The sequence below is a fragment of the Callithrix jacchus genome, chromosome 1 (assembly GCF_049354715.1).
Source record: "Callithrix jacchus isolate 240 chromosome 1, calJac240_pri, whole genome shotgun sequence".
In the NCBI taxonomy this organism is placed as follows: domain Eukaryota; kingdom Metazoa; phylum Chordata; class Mammalia; order Primates; family Cebidae; genus Callithrix; species Callithrix jacchus.
Window position 1 is genome coordinate 188929477 of NC_133502.1, and position 19134 is coordinate 188948610.

A 19134-nucleotide genomic window follows, 5' to 3' on the forward strand; every position below is an offset into this window, starting at 1 on the left:
CTCCCGTGAAAGACACAACTTGGCCCTTGATGGAGGGGATCATGCCCACTCAGCAGAGGAGGAAACCGAGGCCCAGAGAAAGTACATGACTCACCAGCCACAAAGATTATAAGTGAAAAATCAGGTCCAGCAGTGATCCATACTCCTCCCCTGCAGGGCAGCTTCCTAGGAAGTGAGCCGATGATGGCTACCAGGCAGAAGGCAGACCTCACCCCGTCTTGGTGTGGATGTGTTCTTCAGCATGGGGTGACCAGTGTGTTCTTCAGCACCGGATCTTCACATTCTGCATTTGCACGTCTGGGTGTAAAGCTTTTCTGATGGAGATGAGGAATGGGGAGCTTTCTAACACCTCCCAGTTTTCTCTTCCTCAACTCCGGGCCTGAGTAAATAGGACCACAACAGAGTGGTGGCCCGTGCAACTCACCTGCTGGTGCTTTTTGCATATGTGACCCAGAGGTTCAGAAGCACCTAGGCCTGTCCAGTGTGGTGTGGGTCACCACATGTGGTCATTTGTCACCACCTGGTTTGCCGGTTTGATTTAAAGCTCATTTGTCAGAACCCTTCTGTGCACATGTCAGCCTGTGATCTTCCACCTGAGCCAAGGGAGGGGTGTTCTGGATCTGTCTGTGAAACCAACTCTAGTATAGGGGCAGAGACCATGGGACCTGCTGTGGCTGGCACTGGGCTGGGACAAATTGTAGCTGGTCCCTGCCTTCCAAAAGAGCCATGTTTCTCTCTCTGATTTAGCTACAAAACCATTTACCGTGACTTGGAGCAGAGCATCAGAGCAGCTGACGCAGTGGAGGACCTGAGGTGGTTCCGAGCCAATCACGGGCCGGGCATGGCCATGAACTGGCCACAGTTTGAGGTAAGTAGAGGGTGTGCCCATGACCTCATCGGTCTGGGAAGGGACCTGGGCCCACAGAGTTGCTAGGTGATATCTTCCTCATTCCAGACTCTATGTTGGTGTTTGCCCTGTTTATCAGGCAGCCTTTTTTTTTTTTTTAAAGAGATGGGCTTTTACCATATTGGTCAGGCTGGTCTCAAACTCCTGACCTCAGGTGATCTGCCCACCTCAGCCTCCCAAAGTGCTGGGATTACAGGTGTGAGCCACCAGGCCCGTCCTTCAGGCAGCCTTAGGCATAGCTAAGTATAGACCAAGCTTAGTTCAGACCGTAGCCTAGTACAGCCCAAGTTCTGGGGGGCCGCAGGCATTACCAAAGGTCTTCTGAACTTCTCGTGAAGTCGCAGTTATGTCCTCTCTAGTTGGGAATGTTTGGCTGTCACCTGGCCACTGGCATTTTCTTCCTTCCGAGTCAGTCCCAGGAACCATGGGACACACAGGACCTCAGGTCCCTGCCCCACCCTGTGGGATTGCCGGGAAGGGAGCAGCCACAGTGCCCCCCTCACAGTGGACTATGGGAGGGGAGGCGGTCTCAGTGGGCTGCCCTTCTTACCCTTCGAACAAAGGACTTTTCCCTACTCCAGGCAGTAAATTTGGTGAAATTCAAAATGAACATCCTTCTTTTCCCATCTTGTGGATCTGAGCCTTTAGCTATGTTTACATTCGAAATACAAGGGTCTGGGGATCTCAGGACTCAACCAGCCTTAGGATTGGGTCACCAGGCCCCACCTGGCACCCTGATGGTAGCATAGAAGGCAGTGGCCGAAGGTCCTGCTGCCCCGTTCCTGTGTGATGAGAAAGCATGTGGCGTCAGCTGCCCCAGCAGGGATGCTAAGGGTGACTACCTCTGCCATGGGCATGGGCCTCATGGCTTCCCTGACTTAGCAGCGGCCAGAGCCCGGGCTGCATTCAGATTCTGCCTTACCTCTGACAACCTGTGGGAAGCTGAGCAAACGATTTGCCCTTTTTGTGACTCAATTTTCCCACGTGTGCAATGGGAGTGACAAGGGCACCCATCTCCTGTTGGGGCTGTTGGGGAATATGGTGACCTTGTCTATGCAGAGCTGTTGGCTCAGGCCCACCACTCAGAAGCCTCCTGGGTGCCTCGTAGCCTGCAGTTTTTGTCAGTCCCCACTTCTACACTTCTTTTGTGGCCCTTAACAGGAAGGTTTCTCCAAATAATAGTGTGGACACTGCCGCCAAGCACTCCCCTGCACAGCCCCAGGACTTGCTCCCAGTAGGAGGCTGCAGAGCAGCTGTGCCACTTCCACAGAAGCACTGCGAGAGCGTGGAGGGCCAGGGCCTTCCCAGGTGGAAGTGACCCTAGAGGGGACAGCACAAAGCCCTGCCTCTCCTCTGGAGCCACATACCGGGAAGGTTCGGCTGATGTGTTTTGTGCACAGCTGGGACTTCAGGCACAGCGAATATTTACTGCCTGGAATGGCACAGGAAATCACCTGTGAAACTTGCCTGGGTCCCTTCGAGGGACCCATCAATACCTAGAGAGGGGAACAGTGGGGAGCACTATTTGACAGTCTGTCTCCTGGGGAGGGTACTCCAGCCAGAGCCCAGGGGTGCCTTTCTCTGTGGGTCCATGGGCTGGGAACCAGCTCCTGTATGTTCCTTGTACGCACGTTTGCAGCTGTTAGGGACCATGCCTGACTTTCTCTAATGTACTGATTTTTTTTTATTTTTCATGCCACAAGGATGAAGTAAGTGTCTGTGTTCAGCTAATTCACAGAGTGCCATACGCCTTGCAGGGTGTCTGCGTCCCGTGTGGGTGTGTGTGGTGCTGCCCCAGCCAGGCTTGTAGCAGTTCTCCTGAGGCTATGCTGCTGTCAGGGTGGTTGAGAGCCTGGCCTTCCTTTCAGCGTCGGCTTCATGTTGATCCCATTGGCCTTTGGAAGCCACCCAATCAGGATCAGGCTGGATTTATACTCAGAGGTCGTTGGGGAGAACTCTGAGGTTCCCATTCAGTTCTCTGTCAACCTATTTTACTCAGAAAATAGACAAAAATGTGGCCCAGATTTGGGGTCAAGGGCCCAGGTCTGCCACCCACTCTGTGGGCAAGTCATGTTGCCTTTCTAGACCTCAGTTTGCTCATCTGACAGATGGACAGGTTAGACAAGATGCTTATGCACTGGCTTCCAACCTAGAAGTTCTGTAAGCACGTGCAAGCAGAGCTGTGGACTCAGCCATACCAAGTTTTAATCAAAGTTGTCTGGTAACTGGTGGAGTTTTGGAGGAAGGAGAACTCATTAAACCTGCAGGCACAGGCATGCACACAGTCTTCTAGAGAATCAAGACACAGCCCCCTTTCTTGGTTTTGCCCTAGTCCGTTTGCAGGGCAGTTGGTGAAGCCTGTTCACTGCCCGGGAACTGGTGAGGCTTCGGGGAGGAGCATGCTCTGCTTTGCTTTGTTAGCCCTAGCAGGCTGCTCACATCACAGAGGAACAGTCCAGGGCAGTGAAACACAGTGAGGGCCCTGCTCCTCAGAGACCGAGAGCCCGCTTGCCTGCCCCTTCTGTTAGGTGGTAGCCCTGGTTTTATTTGCAGTTCAGGGCCCATTTTTCTGCCTGTCATGATTGCTCAGGTCTCCAGAGCCAATTGTCTCAACCCTGTGGCCCAAAGGACCATTTAGGGCATTGACATGAAGGATCTTCAGCACTTCAGGACAAGTGCCTCAGAGGCTGGCTCCTGTCTACTTCAGGAGGCTCAGCTGACACCTTGGGAGACCACAGGGGCCCATGCTGGCCTGAGGGGGCTAGGGCTGAAAACCATGGTGAGGGTCAGGATCGGGAGGGCCCTGGACTGGGATACAGGACATCGCGTGTCAGGCCCAGTCCTCGCCACCCCCGCTGGACAGTACTCCTCTGGGAGGCAGGCGTCATGGCCTATTGGGGTGCTTATAGAGGTGCCAGCCTCCAGGCCCTCTGATGAGCCCTTGCTCTGAACAGTGAAGAAGGGGCTCAGGTCATTTAGGTTCATAGGTGGGACGTGGCAGCCTGAGGTCTTCTGGGAAACCAGGGAGAGCAGGGCCCCGAGTCTACACATCACATGCTCAGAGCCAACTGTAGGCTCACTGGGTAGGAACTGTGGACAGACATGGCTTCCAGCAAGTGAACCTCTGGTTTCTCTCCCTTGACACCTGTGCCCAGGAGTGGTCTGCAGACTTGAATCGAACCCTCAGCCGGAGAGAGAAGAAGAAGGCCACTGACGGCGTCACCCTGACGGGCATCAACCAGACAGGTGACCAGTCTCTGCCAAATAAGCCCAGCAGGTGAGCAGGCGCCACCTCCATCCAAAGGAGGCTGCTCCATGGGAGGGGCCCCCTGGGCAATCTGCATGGTCCAGGACAGCCCCAGTCTGGACACTTGGGAGGTTCCTGGGCTTCTGCGCTCTGTGGGCTATGGCCCAGGGGCATCTCTGGGAGGGTCATCTTCCTGCCTGGTGCCAGAGATGCTGACGGATCCAGAGAGGGAGGCTTGGCCCCAAGCTTCAGACCTAAGCGGGAAAGAACTGATGACAGGGTTGGCATTTGTGTCCCCAGGGCAACCTGCCCAGACACTGGTTGAGGTGCCATCCTTGAGTCCCTCGGGCAGCTGAGGTCCTGCCCAGGTTCATATTCACTCCATATTGTGTGCAGGTGCCAGTAGAGGGAGGGACAGGAGAGGACTGCCAGGTGTCTCCTTTCCAAGTTACCTCTTCATTGGGAGCACTGTTTCTTTCTGACTTAGTCACTGGCTGAAGATGAGAGCTATAAGGGTGGCACTGTGGTTGTTAGAACCTTCTGGAAGGTGTGGGCTAGAGGAGGACTTCCTACAGGACCTGCCCCGAGGCCTCCATGTCACACTCAGTAATACTGGGGCTTCCTAAGAAGGCTGAGCCCAGGTTCCCATGGCCTTCCTGCAGCCCCAGGCACTGAAGCCCTCGCCCAGGATCCCCAACAGGTTTGGCCGTTGTCATTCTGTTGCTGTGCACACCGTCTGGGCAGGTGGGCTCGGCAGTAAGTGCCTGTCCCAGGGATCAGGCCGGCACCTGTGTGCCTGGGGATGGGAATGGGAGGGAAGAAACACTGACTCGGAAGAGACCCTGGTGGCTCTGGGCTGGCCAGAGCTGCTGCACAATTCAGCCACCCACACCGGTCCCCTCTCACGACAGTCTGCTAGGGAAAGGTGCCAAAGAGGGAGGAGGGCTGGTGATCTCAGACACGTGGCCTGGATATTGGCCACCAGCAGGCAGTCTTAGGTCTAGAGTCCCTCACCAGGCTGAAGCGGATGAGGCAGTTACTGGCCACTCAGGATCACTAGTGGCATTGGAGGCGTGTCCTCACCCCCCTTCCTTGGTTCTGGGGTGGTGGGTGCTCGGGCTGAGCCCTCCATCCAGTGCTTTGGAGGCCTGCACCCTGAGACCCTGGTCTGTGGAAGTAGAAGGTGCTGCTGCCCAAGGCAGCCAGGTCTGTAGGATCAGTTACTTAGTGGGGCGCAAGTGCCCTTGGTGCCTGTCTGATTGCTTGACGGTCTTCCTGTGGTCTTCCTAGTGCGTAACTCAGTTCCCGGCTCCCAGCCCTCAGGCCCAGATCTCTCTGGTTCCTGCACTGGGCCTGGCACACAGTAGGCAATTGCACAATTGGATTTTCCCTCTGGAGTACCAAAGGAATCCTTCTTCCTGCCTAGAAAGGGGCTGTGCAGCAGGCTCTGGCCCTGATTTTGGAAGCTCCAGCCTCACAAAGCAGAAGAGTGAGCCTTGAACCCCTTAGTAGTAGTAGGAGGAGGCCAAGGAGTGCGAAGAGCCCCCTCCCTCTTGTCCATGGGAGCTGGCCCCTCCCAGACTGTCACTCTCAGAGGAGACCCTGAGGGGCATTTTGACCGGCCAGCTCACAGTGGTAGGTTCCAGGACAGCCCTGACCTGGAAACCACTTTTGCTCTAGCTGTGGTCTGTCAGCCGCCACCCCAGTGCCCCTGCTTTGGACTGTCTCCAGATGCAAGGAAGGAAAAGGGAAATTGAGTCCTCTCCTAGGCGTATGGACCGTGTTTCACAGCTGAAGGATTGCCCACATTTTACTACAGTAACCTTTCTGTTGAAACACCATGGTCCCCTCCAGTCACAGGAGGAGCCAATTTATCCCATGAGATCCTGCAGCTGGAAGTTGCCAGGACCTTCACGGGCCCCTGCGGAGCTGGGATCCCCTGAAAGCTCTCTCTCTCCATAGCACCCTTAATGTCCCGAGCAACCCCGCCCAGTCTGCGCAGTCACAGTCCAGCTACAACCCCTTCGAGGACGAGGACGACACGGGCAGCACCGTCAGTGAGAAGGAGGACACTAAGGCCAAAAAGTTGGTGAACAAATGCTTCCTCTGGTCCCACTTCGCTCGCTCTGTCTTGCTCCCTCTCCCTCTCTCTCTCTTTCTCTGTCCAGGGGTCTCGCCCCTCAGCACTCAGCAATGCACGAAGCCCTGCAGGAAGTGGGCACCTGGCGTGCTGCACGCCTGCTGGTGCACAGGCTCTCTGGTGCCCCCATTCTTCAGGGAGGGCACAGCTAACAATCTTCCGTTGCTTTTTCTCTGTCCTCTGTTAACCCCTCAAGGCCCCAGCAGCATCACCACAGGAAAACAGACAAGCACACGGTCTGTGCTGAGGACTAGAGAGCGAGGCTCCAGGTGGGCCTCTGTGGGGCTCTGTTGTAGGCTTCTCCAGCCGTCTGCTGCTGGAAAGCCTGTTGGTGGCTCAGGATGAGTGTGGATGGCATGAATTCTCACTAGGGTTGGCTCCACCTGTGCTGTCACGCCAGAGAGATGTGCTCCTTCGGAAGGAGCCCTCAGCCCTGAGCCCCAAGCTCCAGTGCCTTCCCCTTGCAGGGGCAGGAGCCTCACGCTGTCTGCCAGCCTGGTGCTGAGGGCCCTGTGGCCACCCCTTTCTTGCAGTGTGAGCAGCTACGAGAAGACCCAGAGTTATCCCACAGACTGGTCAGATGATGAGTCGAACAACCCCTTCTCCTCCACGGATGCCAATGGGGACTCGAATCCATTCGACGAGGACACCACCTCGGGGATGGAAGTTCGAGTCCGGGCCCTGTATGACTATGAAGGGCAGGAGCACGATGAGCTGAGCTTCAAGGCTGGTAAGCGGGCTCCCCCAGCATCCCGGGAAGGAGTATGTCTAACCTGGAGCTTGTGGGGTCCCTTTTGTTTTCTAAGTCTGAAAAAGTTCTTGCTGGTTTCATTTGTGAGTCACTGCAGGCCCTTCTCATGCCTGTAGTCCCAGATCTTTGGGAGGTGGACGCAGAAGGATTGCTTGAGCCCAGGAGTTTGAGATCAGCCTGGGAAACATGGTGAAACCTGTCTCTACAAAAAATATAAAAATTAGGCCAGACATGGTGGCTCATGCCTGTAATCTCAGGACCTTGGGAGGGTGAGGTGGGCAGATCATGAGATCAGAAGTTCGAGACCAGCCTGACCAACATGGCGAACCTCTGTCTGTACTAAACACACACACACACACACACACACACACACACACACAAGTCGGGGGTGGTGGTGCATGCCTGTAAACCCAGCTTCTCAGGCGGCTGAGATGAGAATCACTTGAACCTGGGAGGTGGCGGTTGCAGTGAGCCAAGATCATGCCACTGCACTCCAGCCTGGGTGATGGAGTGAGACTCTGCCTAAAAAAAGAAGATTGCTGTTTTAGCACCTAAGGAAGCTGGGGTGCCCTAAAGCCAAAGCAGACGCACAGCAACCCAGGTTTCTTCCCGCTATCTTGCCTTCTTTTTGAAGGTCCTCCAGAAGCAACATCTACCACTCCAAGAGGGAGGCTGGGTGAGAAGTCAACCCACACAGGCTGAAGTGTGCCCCTGCCCCTAGGCTACACTGTGGGAAAGGCTGCCTTCCCACCACCACCCCAATCCGCCACTCAGCAGGGAAGCCCGGGCCTGGGGGCTGTGCCCAGTGGCCTAGCTTCCAATCAGCCTTCAGCCGCCTGGGCACCCAGAGTGCCAGATGCTGTCCCCAAACACTCATCCCCAGGGCTGGTTATCAGGTACCTCTGCCCAGCTTCAGAAGTGTTTTGTTTGCTCATTTGTTTTAATGTGCCTTTAAGCCATCTTCATCCAGTTTCTGATACCTTTGGTTGCGGTTGTTACTCCCGACTTTGTTGGTTTATTTGTTTATAGTTTCTAACATCTTTTCAATCCTATTGGGTTTGACAGTAGTTTTGTAGATTTAAAATGTTTCCTCCAGCTTCAAGTAAATTGTCAGAAGCAAACTGAAATGAACTGTTCTAATCACCAATTCACATTTGCACAATGTGAAAGCTTTCCTGTCCATTCTATTTTCTCTGTTATTCTGCTTTTTAACAGTGCAAAATTAGCTCCCAGCCAGTGTGGCTCGACTTAGACTCTTGCAGTGCTCTGGCTGCTTGCCACACGGTAGCATCGTTGCAGGCCTCATCCTAGCCTCTGTAGCCTGTGAGCACAGCAGCCCAGGAAGGCAGGACAGAAGAAACGCCAGGGGCGTGGGCAGGAAGCGGTGGGAAGAGATGGTGGTTCATCACGGCTGCTGCCTTGTGGCCCCTGCATCTGCTCCTGATCCTCTAGGTCAGATCTGCAGGAGCACTAGTCTGGCAGAAGCAGCGTGACAGTGGGAGGTTGAGCCAGTGCCATCATCCCAGGGTTCTTCTGTGTTTTAACACTGAATCCTCGGAGCACCCCCAGTCCGCAGATGAGGGCCACAGTCCCAGGGTGTGGAGGCAGCTGGTCCAGGTCTCCCAGTCCGGGGAGCACTGGAAGCCCCAGATGTTAGTTCTGTAGACATCTTGACCAGTATTGCTGCCATACAAAATAAAAAGCGCCAGGGAAATGCTAAACCGGGGGGAAATTGCATCTATTTCTGAAAAATGGACCAAAAAAATGCCGAGTCACAAAACTACAAACTTAACAATAAAGGCAAAACAGCACCAAGACTATCTCTTTTCCACCACTTGCTTGCTCCTGACAGGGTCCAAGCCAGCAGGCCCCACTGGCCTTCCCTGCAGTGAGTTATCAGAAGCACACAGGCCCCTGCCCACTCCTGGGTTCTGGGCTGCTCTGCTTCCCTAACCTGGCAAATGCCAGACCTGGGGCCCTGCCCTGGTGCCACCTCCCCTCACTGCCCTAGTTTGCCTCCTTGAGACCAGGCTCCTTCAGTTCCTCTCTTCTCTATACATCTCCTCTACCCAAGGCCTGGCCAGAAGTAGGGGGTCCTTCAGGTTGGAACGAGCATAAGAAAAATGGAACCTCACTAGCACATAGAGCCACAAGGAGATTCCATAACAATGCCAGGGGCTCCTGGCTCAGGCTGTCAGGAGGGGTTGACAGATGGCACCTTGCACAGTCCTCAGCCAGGTGCTGGGGACAATAACAGGTATGGCTGTCAGACATGGTCCCTACCTGTCTCACAACCTGGAAGTTACAGAGGGGAGGGATTAGCAAAGGCAGAGAGACCTCAGAGACACCTACTGGGGGAGAGGTGGCTGGGGCCCCAGTGGGGAGGACAGCAGAAGAGTCCCAGCGTGAGGGAGGGGTATAACTGAGGGACGATTCCTGCCACCTGGCCAGGGCGGTAAGGAAGGCACAGGCCTGCGGAGCTCCACGCTGCAGTCTCAGTGGGAGCCACTGTGGCAGCTGAGAGCTGCTTGCTCTAAATCACTCTGTGAGATTGTCATCTCTAGATCTCTCAGAGGCCCATGACCAATGAAGCAACTTAAAATGCATTCAGTAAGAGAAATGACCAGGCCCTCAGCCTGCCCACCGCAGAATGCCTGGCCCTCCACCCTCTGTGGGTCGAAGCTCATGGATGCGGCTCTCTAGCCCACAGTCAGTGTCACACCCTCTCACAGAGACCACTCCCTCTTTGTCTTACAGGGGACGAGCTGACCAAGATGGAGGACGAGGATGAGCAGGGCTGGTGCAAGGGACGCTTGGACAACGGGCAAGTTGGCCTCTACCCGGCAAATTACGTGGAGGCCATCCAGTGATGAGCCGGGGGACAGGCCAGCGTGGGGACGGAGGCGGTGGGCCCAGGAGCCTCAGCCAGCCACGTGGGCATCCACTCCTTTTCCTGCAAGAGATGATGGTTCCATTGCTCTTGGCTTCATGGTGCCCTGGAAGGCAGACGAGCTGGTCATTTTGCCTGGGACTCGGCACCTTTCCAAGTGCAGCTGGAGGGATCTGAGTGCAGGAAACACAGACAGCAGAAGTAGCTGCCCTCCCTGCCACTGTGCCGCCGGCCTGTCCTGGATCTCTGTTCTTGACTTTGTCTTTCCTTTCCCAGTCAACGGTGGGTTACACTGATCTTGCTCCACTGATCACTTTCTCTGACGCTCCCATCACCTGCAACTTAAATGAACAAGCTTACATCCCGTTTTCTAAGTGAAGATTTTAAGGTTTTTAATTTAAAGGCTATGTACAGTTATACTTTTTTATATACCTGTTCTTCTGTTCATTTCTACTTAATTTATGGCACAGATTGATGCACAGCAGTCTCGAAGAAACGATCTCTCTCTTCCCATGCCCTGTTACTCAGCCACGCCTCATGTAGGCTCAGCCTCGTGTGGCAGACATTGTTTGAGTCAGGGCTTTGTAGCAGGAGGTGGGACCGGGTGATGGTCTGGTTTCTACTGGGAACGCTCTTTGTGCTGCAAGCTTTAGATAGAACCTTAGCTAGTGATCCCCCAGATTGCCATATTTAAAAATTATTTCCACTCTATTCTTGCTTTAAACTTCACTTTTTTGCAAATTATCAGTGATTCAGAGTTAAAAAGTAGGAAGACTAACTTTTCAAGCAAAGGCATCTGTAGATAAAGATGCTTTATATTAGACTGTCATGTCTCGGTGTATATCTGTATATATTATTTGATATTCAGAGAATCTAAAGCACTCATCTACTGTTTTAATGAGGTTTAACAGCTTTTAACAGTGAGTTTCATTTGTCAACTGCTTGAAGTCTGTGGCATTCAGGCACAGGTCTGGCTGACCGGCTGGTCTCCTCCTGGGCTCAGTGGGCCTGGGGCCTCTCTGCCATGGTGCCTGCTGGAGGGAGGCTAATCATCAGCGGCTGACTGGCCTCTGTCCTTGGTTCCATAGTGGAACACTGTAAAATGCCCGTGTCTGCAGCAGTTGCCCATTTCAGTCGTTGTATTACTTGTGCACAAACAAAAGCTGGGTCTTACCCACAGCACAGGTCTCTCTGCCGGCTGCTCAGTCACCAGGGATCAGGTGCTGCGGCCAGAGCTACACTGTGGTCACATGGGGTGGTCAGGGCTGGGGGAGAACCTCGCCGCCATCACAAGCTATGCATTGACTCCATTTCCAGTGAGCACATGTCTTGCTTGGAAAGTGGATGTGTGTCTGTCTGTCATGAGAACTTACCAGCAGAAATCCTCATTTCTGTGCTACAGATTTACCAAAAATTGTCAAGTCTTTTCAGTTGAGGAATTCCTTTAAATGTATAGTATTTTAGGAACAAAATCAATAAACAGTTGATCTCGTGCATAAGGAAGTCCCTTTGCCATCATCTCTCTTCACACCCACATCAGCTGGTGGGGGTGGCCTCCCTGGGGCTTACTAGCCTTGGAGCTGGGCAAGATCCAGGGCACGGGACCCCTGCCCCTGCCAAACTGGAGGCTGGGGTTTGAATGAGACACCTGAGCCATTTGGGGTTCCCTTCTCCCTGAGACCTGCTGCTGCTTGACCTGGGCTTCCCCACTGTGCGGACATCAGCTGGCGCCTCTATGGCCCCAGGCCCAAACAACAGGACAAGACCAGCGTCACCCCTGACGCTCCCCTGAGCACATTCTCCTTAGCACCTACTGGGTGCTGTCCACTTTTTACTTCTGTTATCTGCAAGTGCATCTCCAAACAGCTCCGTTTCCATTCTAGAGAGGAGGAAACACGGGCTCCAAGAGCCAGGGTTTCTCGAGGAGTCCCAGCCAGCCCAAGGCACTGAGCAACGTCCCTAGGAACCCTTCCCTCGCTGGAGAGACTGAGGAGGGAGGAGACCTGGTTTGGCAGCCCTGGCTGGCTTGAAGACAGGAGATAAGCAAGATGTGAGGGCGGCTGTGGCCACGCTCACTGAGTCCTGGGAAGGCTGCCCAGAAAAGCACCCCCACTGGGCATGGGGCCCTCACAGAGCACCCAGGAGGAGCAAGGCGGGCAGCTGCGCCTGCAGTGTGGCTTTGCCCCGGCTCAGCAAGGGTGGAGGACAGATCCTTGTTACCCAGTCTTCTTGTCTGAGGGGTGGTGAGTCCCCTGCTCCCAGCTTCTGAGGAGTTGGAACACAGCAGCAAGCTACCTGCAGCCAGGGCGGATGCCAGGCATGGCCCACAGCCCCACACTGCAGAGAGAAGCAGCAGGATGGGCTTGGGAGGGAAGTGCAGGGGTCAGAAGCAGGCTCCAGGTAGGTGCCTGTCACTGCCCAAACACCATAGCAAGACCACGGCCCCTGCCGAGCTGGATGAAGCGACCTCCACTCAGAAATGATTACATGGCCCCCCTTGAGGGAGCTGCAGGGCCCCTAACTGCCCACCTCCCATCTCCTGCCCTGCCTTCAGGGGGCAGCTTGGAAGCTTTACCTGTCTCTGGGCCTCAGTTGCCCCAAGTAGAAGTGATACCTTCCCAGTTGGAGAATTAGAGCAAGAAGAAAAGGCAGCCTGGGCAACATCGTGAGACCCTGTCTATAAAAAGTTTCACTTGGTCAATCCATCAAGTTGTTTATGGAAAAAAAAAAAACAAACAGTCAAGTGTGGTAATGCATGCCTCTAGTCCCAGCTACTTGGGAGGCTGAGGCAGGAGAATCGCTTGAGCCCAGGTGTTTGAGGCTGCAGTGAGCCATGATTGCACCACTGCACTCCAGCCTGGATGACAGAGCTCTGGAGACACTGTCTCAAAAAAAAAAAAAAAAAGAAGAAGAAGAAGAAAAAGGCTACAGGCTGGCCGGGCCCAGTGGCTCACGCCTGTAATCCCAGCACTTGGGGAGGCCAAGGCGGGTGGAGAACGAGCTCAGGAGTTCAAGACCAGCCTGGCCAATATGGTGAAACCCTGTCTCTACTAAAAATACAAATATTAGCCAGGTGTGGTGGTGTACACCTGTAATCCAAGCTATTCAGGAGGCTGAGGCAGGAGAATCACTTGAACCCAGGAGTCGGTTGCAGCGAGCGGAGATCGTACCACCGCACTCCGGCCTGGGAGACAGAAAGAGACTCTGTCTCAACAACAAAAAAGGCCGCAGGCACTCAGGAGCTGGTCATTGTCATGATTATGAGTGACGCTATATGCTGGGTCCCAGGGTCCTCTGCCATCCATGGCTGCCCTTCCCTTCTCCCACAGCCACAGCCTGAACCAGTGCTGCCACCAACTGTCTGCATCTCTCCGGGTGCCCAAGGCCCCTGAGTTAACACTAGAGGGAGTGTCAGCCCCAGAGCCCTGTCCTGGGCCAAAGCTCCCTCGGGCTCAGGACAGGGGTAATTCATCATCCCTCTCCACCCTTCTCACACGCCAGAAATGGGGGAAGGCTGAGCAAGTGCCGGCAAGTCACCAGAGCAGGGATCTGGCTTTGCCGCAGCCTGAGCTAAAACTGGGCTTTGGGAGGTCCCTGCAGATGGACGACAGGGCTGGCCTCTGCATCCTGGGCTCTGATGCCAGATCCTGGTCCACTCAGACACATGCAGAGCCTCTCCCCGCCCGGCCGGGCCTTCACTGGGCAGCCTGGGCTGTGCCAAGGTCTCAGGCACCGAATAGGCCTGAAGGGAACCTACTCACAAGCCATTGGGATAGGGATGGGGGAGGTTGGGAAGCACTCCTGTGGACCAGCTGACCAACCTCCTTGTAGTTCATGGGGAAACAGGACAAGTGAGAGGAAGCAGGGACTTCCCTGTGGACACAGACCACGTGGTTCGGGGAACTCAGCAAGGCCTGACCCCTGAGTAGCCCCACCTGGTGGGAGATAGCAGGCTCTCCTTATTTATCTGAAGCAGGAGTGGCGGTGAGAAACAGACCTCTCAGACACCGAAATAGAAAAGGAAGGGCTTTTATTATTACAGCCCAGGAGCGAGGCTTTCTTTGTGTTTTGTCCAAATGACCCAGCTCTCCTAACAATGAGAAGCTCTGCCTTTATATAGGCTTACACTAGATACTACACATGAAAAGATCTTAGGTTTACAGCCTTAGAAATGACAAGTGAAAGGGTCTTGAGTTTATAGCTTAGAAGTCACACATGAAAGGGTCTTGAGTTTACAACTTTAGGAATTACATGTGAAAGGGTTTCTGTTTCCCGATGGAGGAGATGGAAGAGTGGGGCGGGGGTTTGATCTTGTTTAAGTAAAAACAGTGTCTTATAGGCTATCATCTAGGAAGGTGATTTAGGAGGTGCCAGTGGCCAGCCTTTTCTTCTATTGAAATGCAGTATGAAGGTCAAGGGGGAGGTGATCCTAGATGCCTGGGTCTCCTTCCTCATATCCATTGGGCAGTCACTCATTCACCATGCATTGGTGAAGCACATACTGCGTGTGAGACTCAGTGGTGCCAGGACAAACATGAAGAGAAGCCAATTTTGCACTTGGGAAACTCCCGTAGGCTCAGAGAAGGAGCTGCGTTATTCTGACACCACAGTAGGACAGCCAGAGACAAAGGGCCAGAGTTGTCTTCTGAGAATGTGTGTGGTGGGTTCTAGAAGTCTCAGGCCTCCCAACCCAGGCCCCAAGGCCTCAGAGATCAGAGCACGGCTCAATCCTTGAGCCGTTCCCTGACTTCCTGTAGGAAGTGTCCCTGAGTCCCTACCTGGGCAGGGACGGGGTCAGGCTGGACCACAGACAGACAGAAAATGCCTGAGTTTCATTTGCTGAAAAGTAGGGATGATTGGCCAGGCACAGTGGCTCACACCTGTAATCTCAGCACTTTGGGAGGCTGAGGTGGGTGGATCACCTGAGGTCAGGAGTTCAAGACCAACCTGACCAACATGGTGAAACCCTGTCCCTACTAAAATACAAAAAATTACCCGGACGTGGTGGCACACACCTGTAATCCCAGCTATTCAGAAGGCTGAGGCGGGAGAATTGCTTGAACCTGGGAGGTAGAAGTTGTAGTGAGCTGAGATCACACCACTGCACTCCAGCATGGCAACAGAGCAAGACTCCATCTCAAAAAAAAAAGAAAAAGGCCAGGCATGATGGTTTACGCCTGTAATCCAAGCACTTTGGAGGCCAAGGTGAGTGGATCACCTGAGGTCGGGAGTTCAAGACCATCAAGACCATCCTGGTCAACATGGTGAAACCCTGTCTCTATTAAAAATACAAAAAATTAGCTGATCATGGTGGCGCGTGACTGTAATCCCAGCTACTCAGGAGGCTGAGGCAGGAGAATTGCCTGAACCCAGGAGGCGGAGGTTGCGGTGAGCCAAGATGGCTCCATTGCACTCCAGCCTGAGTAACAAGAGCAAGACTCCGTCTCAAAAAAAAAAAAAAGTATACATTGTTCGTTTCTGGAATTTTTCATTTCATATTTTCAGACCGTGGTTGACTAGGACCTCCAGAAACCACAGAAGGTGAACCTGCAGATAGGAGGGGCCTAATGAATAAACCTCCTCAGGAGACACAAGCACCGCTTTACAGATGAGGACACGGATGCCAGAGAGCTTGAGTGGCTTTCTTCAGCCCACATAGCAAGTCAAGGGCCATTTATACTCAGGTGAGCCCAACTCCAGGCAACAGGCGTGGACTCCGAATGGCTCTGTGGTCACACCCAGTGGTTCCCAAACTCCTGCTGGGCCTATTAGGACTCAGCTTGCTGGGCTGCATCTCACAGCTTCTTTGTTGCTAGTTAGGGATGGGGCCCAGAACATCCCTGTCCAACCAGCCCCCCAGGTGATGCTGGGCCAGACCACACTTTGACAACCCCTGGCCCAAAACACAAATCACTGCTGCCAAAAGTACCAGAGATTCTATGTGTTTATTGATTTGTCTGTGTGATGAGCAAACATTCCCTAACACTAGCTCAGGAGCTGGGCCCTGGGGACCCAGAGACTGATCAGTCTGGCCCCAGGCCCTAGGGGGTGGGGACAGTATGGACAAAGAGCCCAGGGGTTGAGGGTCATAGACCAGCATGACATCTCATCCTGAGCTATTCCTATGGTTCCTATGCAAGGAGCAGGATGGATTAGGTGGTGACCAGGTGGTAAAGGTCACCTCGTGTCCCACAGTACGTGAGGGGCATGCTGTTGTGTCACTGATGAGCTGAACATCCTCAGACAGTTCCCTTCATCTCCCTGTCCCTTGGTTTTCTGATCTGGAAAATGGAGAAATTGTTCTTGTCTTCCCTCTCTCATGATCAGAGTTCAAGGGTGTGGAAGTACTTGACAAAACACACAAATAGTCTGGGCCCAGTGGCTTACACCTGTAATCCCAGCACTTTGGGAAGCCGAGGTGAGTGGATCATGAGGTCAGGAGTTCGAGACCAGCCTGACCAATGTGGCAAAAACCGGTGTCTACTAAAAATACCAAAACTTAGCCAGGTGTAGTGGCGTGCGCCTATAGTCCCAGCTACTCAGGAGGCTGACGCAGGAGAATTGCTTGAACCCCAGAGGCAGAGGTTGCAGTGAGCTGAGATCGTGCCACTGCACTCCAGGCTGGGTGACAGAGAAAGACTCCATCTCAAAAAAACAACAAAAAACAAACTTATTTAATCCTCACAGCAACACCATGAGTTCAGTAATAATATTATCTTCATTTTATAGGTGGGGAAACTGAGGCACAGAGAGTGTAAGTAACTTGCCTGACTGCAGCAGCTGTACACAGCGGAACTAGGATTCAGAGCCAGGCATGGTTGTGCAGCGCCCCTGGCCGCCAGGCTGAGCTACTGCACCATGAGGGCACCTGCCTCCGGGCAGTTCAGCCCTTAGCCCGGCACCTGCACACAGTGGTGCCCACTAAATAATACCTATTGTGTCTGGGGTTACCCCGTCTGCAGAACCACCTGACTGGAAGGCCCCTCCTCTGCTATAGAGCACCTCATCACAGCACACCAGTCCCTACTGTCACTGCTGGTCTGTCTGTGTCCCTCACTTAACAGGGAGCCTGCCAGGACAGCGACAGGCTTCATCTTCCCTCTAGCCCATGTTTGTGGAGCAAAACAAAAAAGAAAAAACACGGGAAATCTAGATTCCTATGAAACCTAGATTATGTTGTTTTAGGCATCTCCAAAGCCTTTGTGGAAAAGGCTAGGAGAGGAAGGAAGAAATGAACTATATAAATGACATCACTCGTTTGGGGAAAAGGATACCAGCACCAACTGTCAGGGGGCCAAAACTCAGATGTGAGAGGAGTATTGGGTGTTAGACCTGCCGGAGGCTGCAGAAACCTGGAGCGCCCTAGGGCTAGGGTTAGGGTACAAAGACCTGAAAAACCCCGAGCTCAGTGGCCTTCAGCACCAAGGCAGCAGCCTCAGAGCATGGGAACTATATGCAGCTCACTGGCCACTTCTGGTCAAAGACAGCCAGGTGGCCCCACCCCTTTATAGTATTTTTCAATAGCAATCTTAATTATTTTTTGTCCTGATTGTGAAAGGAACAAAGGCTCAAGTGAAAATTTGGAAATTTAGTGAAGTTATTCAGAAAAACATTACAGTTATCTGTGATCCTGACTTCCAGAGGTTACACTGCTAATGTTGGGTGTATTATTTTTCTAGTCTTTTTCCTGGTATATATATGCACAAGTGCCGTTTTCTGTCTTTCTTTTTGTCTTTTTTGACGGTAGCTCACTCTGTTGCCCAGGCTAGAGTACAGTGGCATGATCTCGGCTCACTGCTACCTCCATCTCCCAGCTTCAAGCAATTCTTCTGCCTCAACCTCCCAAGTAGTTGGGACTACAGGCGCATGCCACCATGCCCAGCTAATTTTTGTATTTTTAGTAGAGACAGGGTTTCACCATATTGGCCAGGCTGGTCTTCAACTCCTGACCTCATGATCTGCCCATTTCCGCCTCCCAAAGTGCTGGGATTACAGGTGTGAGCCACCGCACCCAGCCAAATGCACTCCTTTTATTGTATAGTTCTTGAAGTTTTGATGAATGTATACAGTTACATAATGTATTAGTCCATTCTCATGCTGCCATAAAGAACTGCTTGAGACTGGGTAATTTATAAAGGAAAGAGGTTTAATTGACTCACACATCTGCATGGCTGGGGAAGCCTCAGGAAACTCACAATCATGGCAGAAGGGGCAACAAACACGTCCTTCTTCACATGGCAGCAGGAAAGAGAAGTACTGAGCAAAGGGGGAAAACCCTTGTAAAACTGTAAGCGCTCATGAGAATTCACTCACCATCATGAGAACAGCATGGGAGTAACTGCTCCCATGATTGAGTTACCTCCCACCAGGTCCCTTTCATGACACGTGGAGATTATTGGAACTACAATTCAAGATGAGATTTGAGTGGGGACACAACCAAACCATATCAAGTAACCATCACCACAATCAAGATATAGAACTCTGCCAGGCACGGTGGCACATTCCTGTATTCCCAGCTACTTGGGAGGCTGAGGCTGGAGAATCGCTTGAGTCGAGGAGTTCTGGGCTGTAGTGCGCTATGCCAATCCGGTGTCTGCACTAAGTTCGGCATCAATATGGTGACCTCCTGGAAGCGGGGAACCACCAGCTTGCCTAAGGAGGGGTGAACTGGCCCAGGTCGGAAACGGAGCAGGTCAAAACTCCCGTGCTGATCAGTAGTGGGATAGCGCCTGTAAATATCCACTGCACGCCAGCCTGGGCAACATAGCAAGACCCCATCTCTTAAAAAAATAAAAGATATAGCACTCTTCCATCACCTCCCCAAATTTCCCTCTGATCCTTTGTAGTCAACCCTTCCTTACACCCCGAGTCCCTAGAAACCACTGATATGTTTTGTTTCTAGTTTTACCTTTTCCAGAATGTCATACGAATGGAATCATACAATATGTAGCCTTTTGAGATTGTCTTGTCTTCTTTCACTTCGGATGACTCATCTGAGATTCATCTGTGTGGTTTCATGTGTCAATATTTTCTTCCTTTTTTTTTTTTTTTTTTTTTGAGATAGGGTCTCCTGTCACCCAGGCTGGAGCGCAGTGGTGCACTATCCTCACCGCAACCTCTGCCTCCCAGTTCATGCAATTCTTGTGCCTCAGCCACCCGAGTAGCTGGGATCACAGCCATGCACCACCATGCCCAGCTA

General features: G+C 53.0%; 1 protein-coding gene across 10 annotated transcripts in view; it reads left to right on the forward strand.

Moving 5' to 3' along the window:
• Positions 1–11431, forward strand: part of PACSIN2 (protein kinase C and casein kinase substrate in neurons 2) — a 129375-nt gene extending 117944 nt beyond the window's left edge. For 5 of the 10 annotated variants that reach the window (XM_035265739.3, XM_054238952.2, XM_054238953.2 and 2 more), the window contains 5 exons: positions 748–868; positions 4063–4184; positions 6117–6239; positions 6828–7024; positions 9803–11431. In XM_035265739.3, coding sequence (XP_035121630.1) covers positions 748–868; positions 4063–4184; positions 6117–6239; positions 6828–7024; positions 9803–9915 — 676 coding nt within the window. In that variant the 3' untranslated portion in view covers positions 9916–11431. The remainder of the gene's footprint in view (positions 1–747; positions 869–4062; positions 4185–6116; positions 6240–6827; positions 7025–9802) is intronic. The other 5 variants (XM_078333860.1, XM_078333876.1, XM_078333849.1 and 2 more) reach the window with 1 other exon arrangement.
• Positions 11432–19134: the final 7703 nt, after the last annotated feature.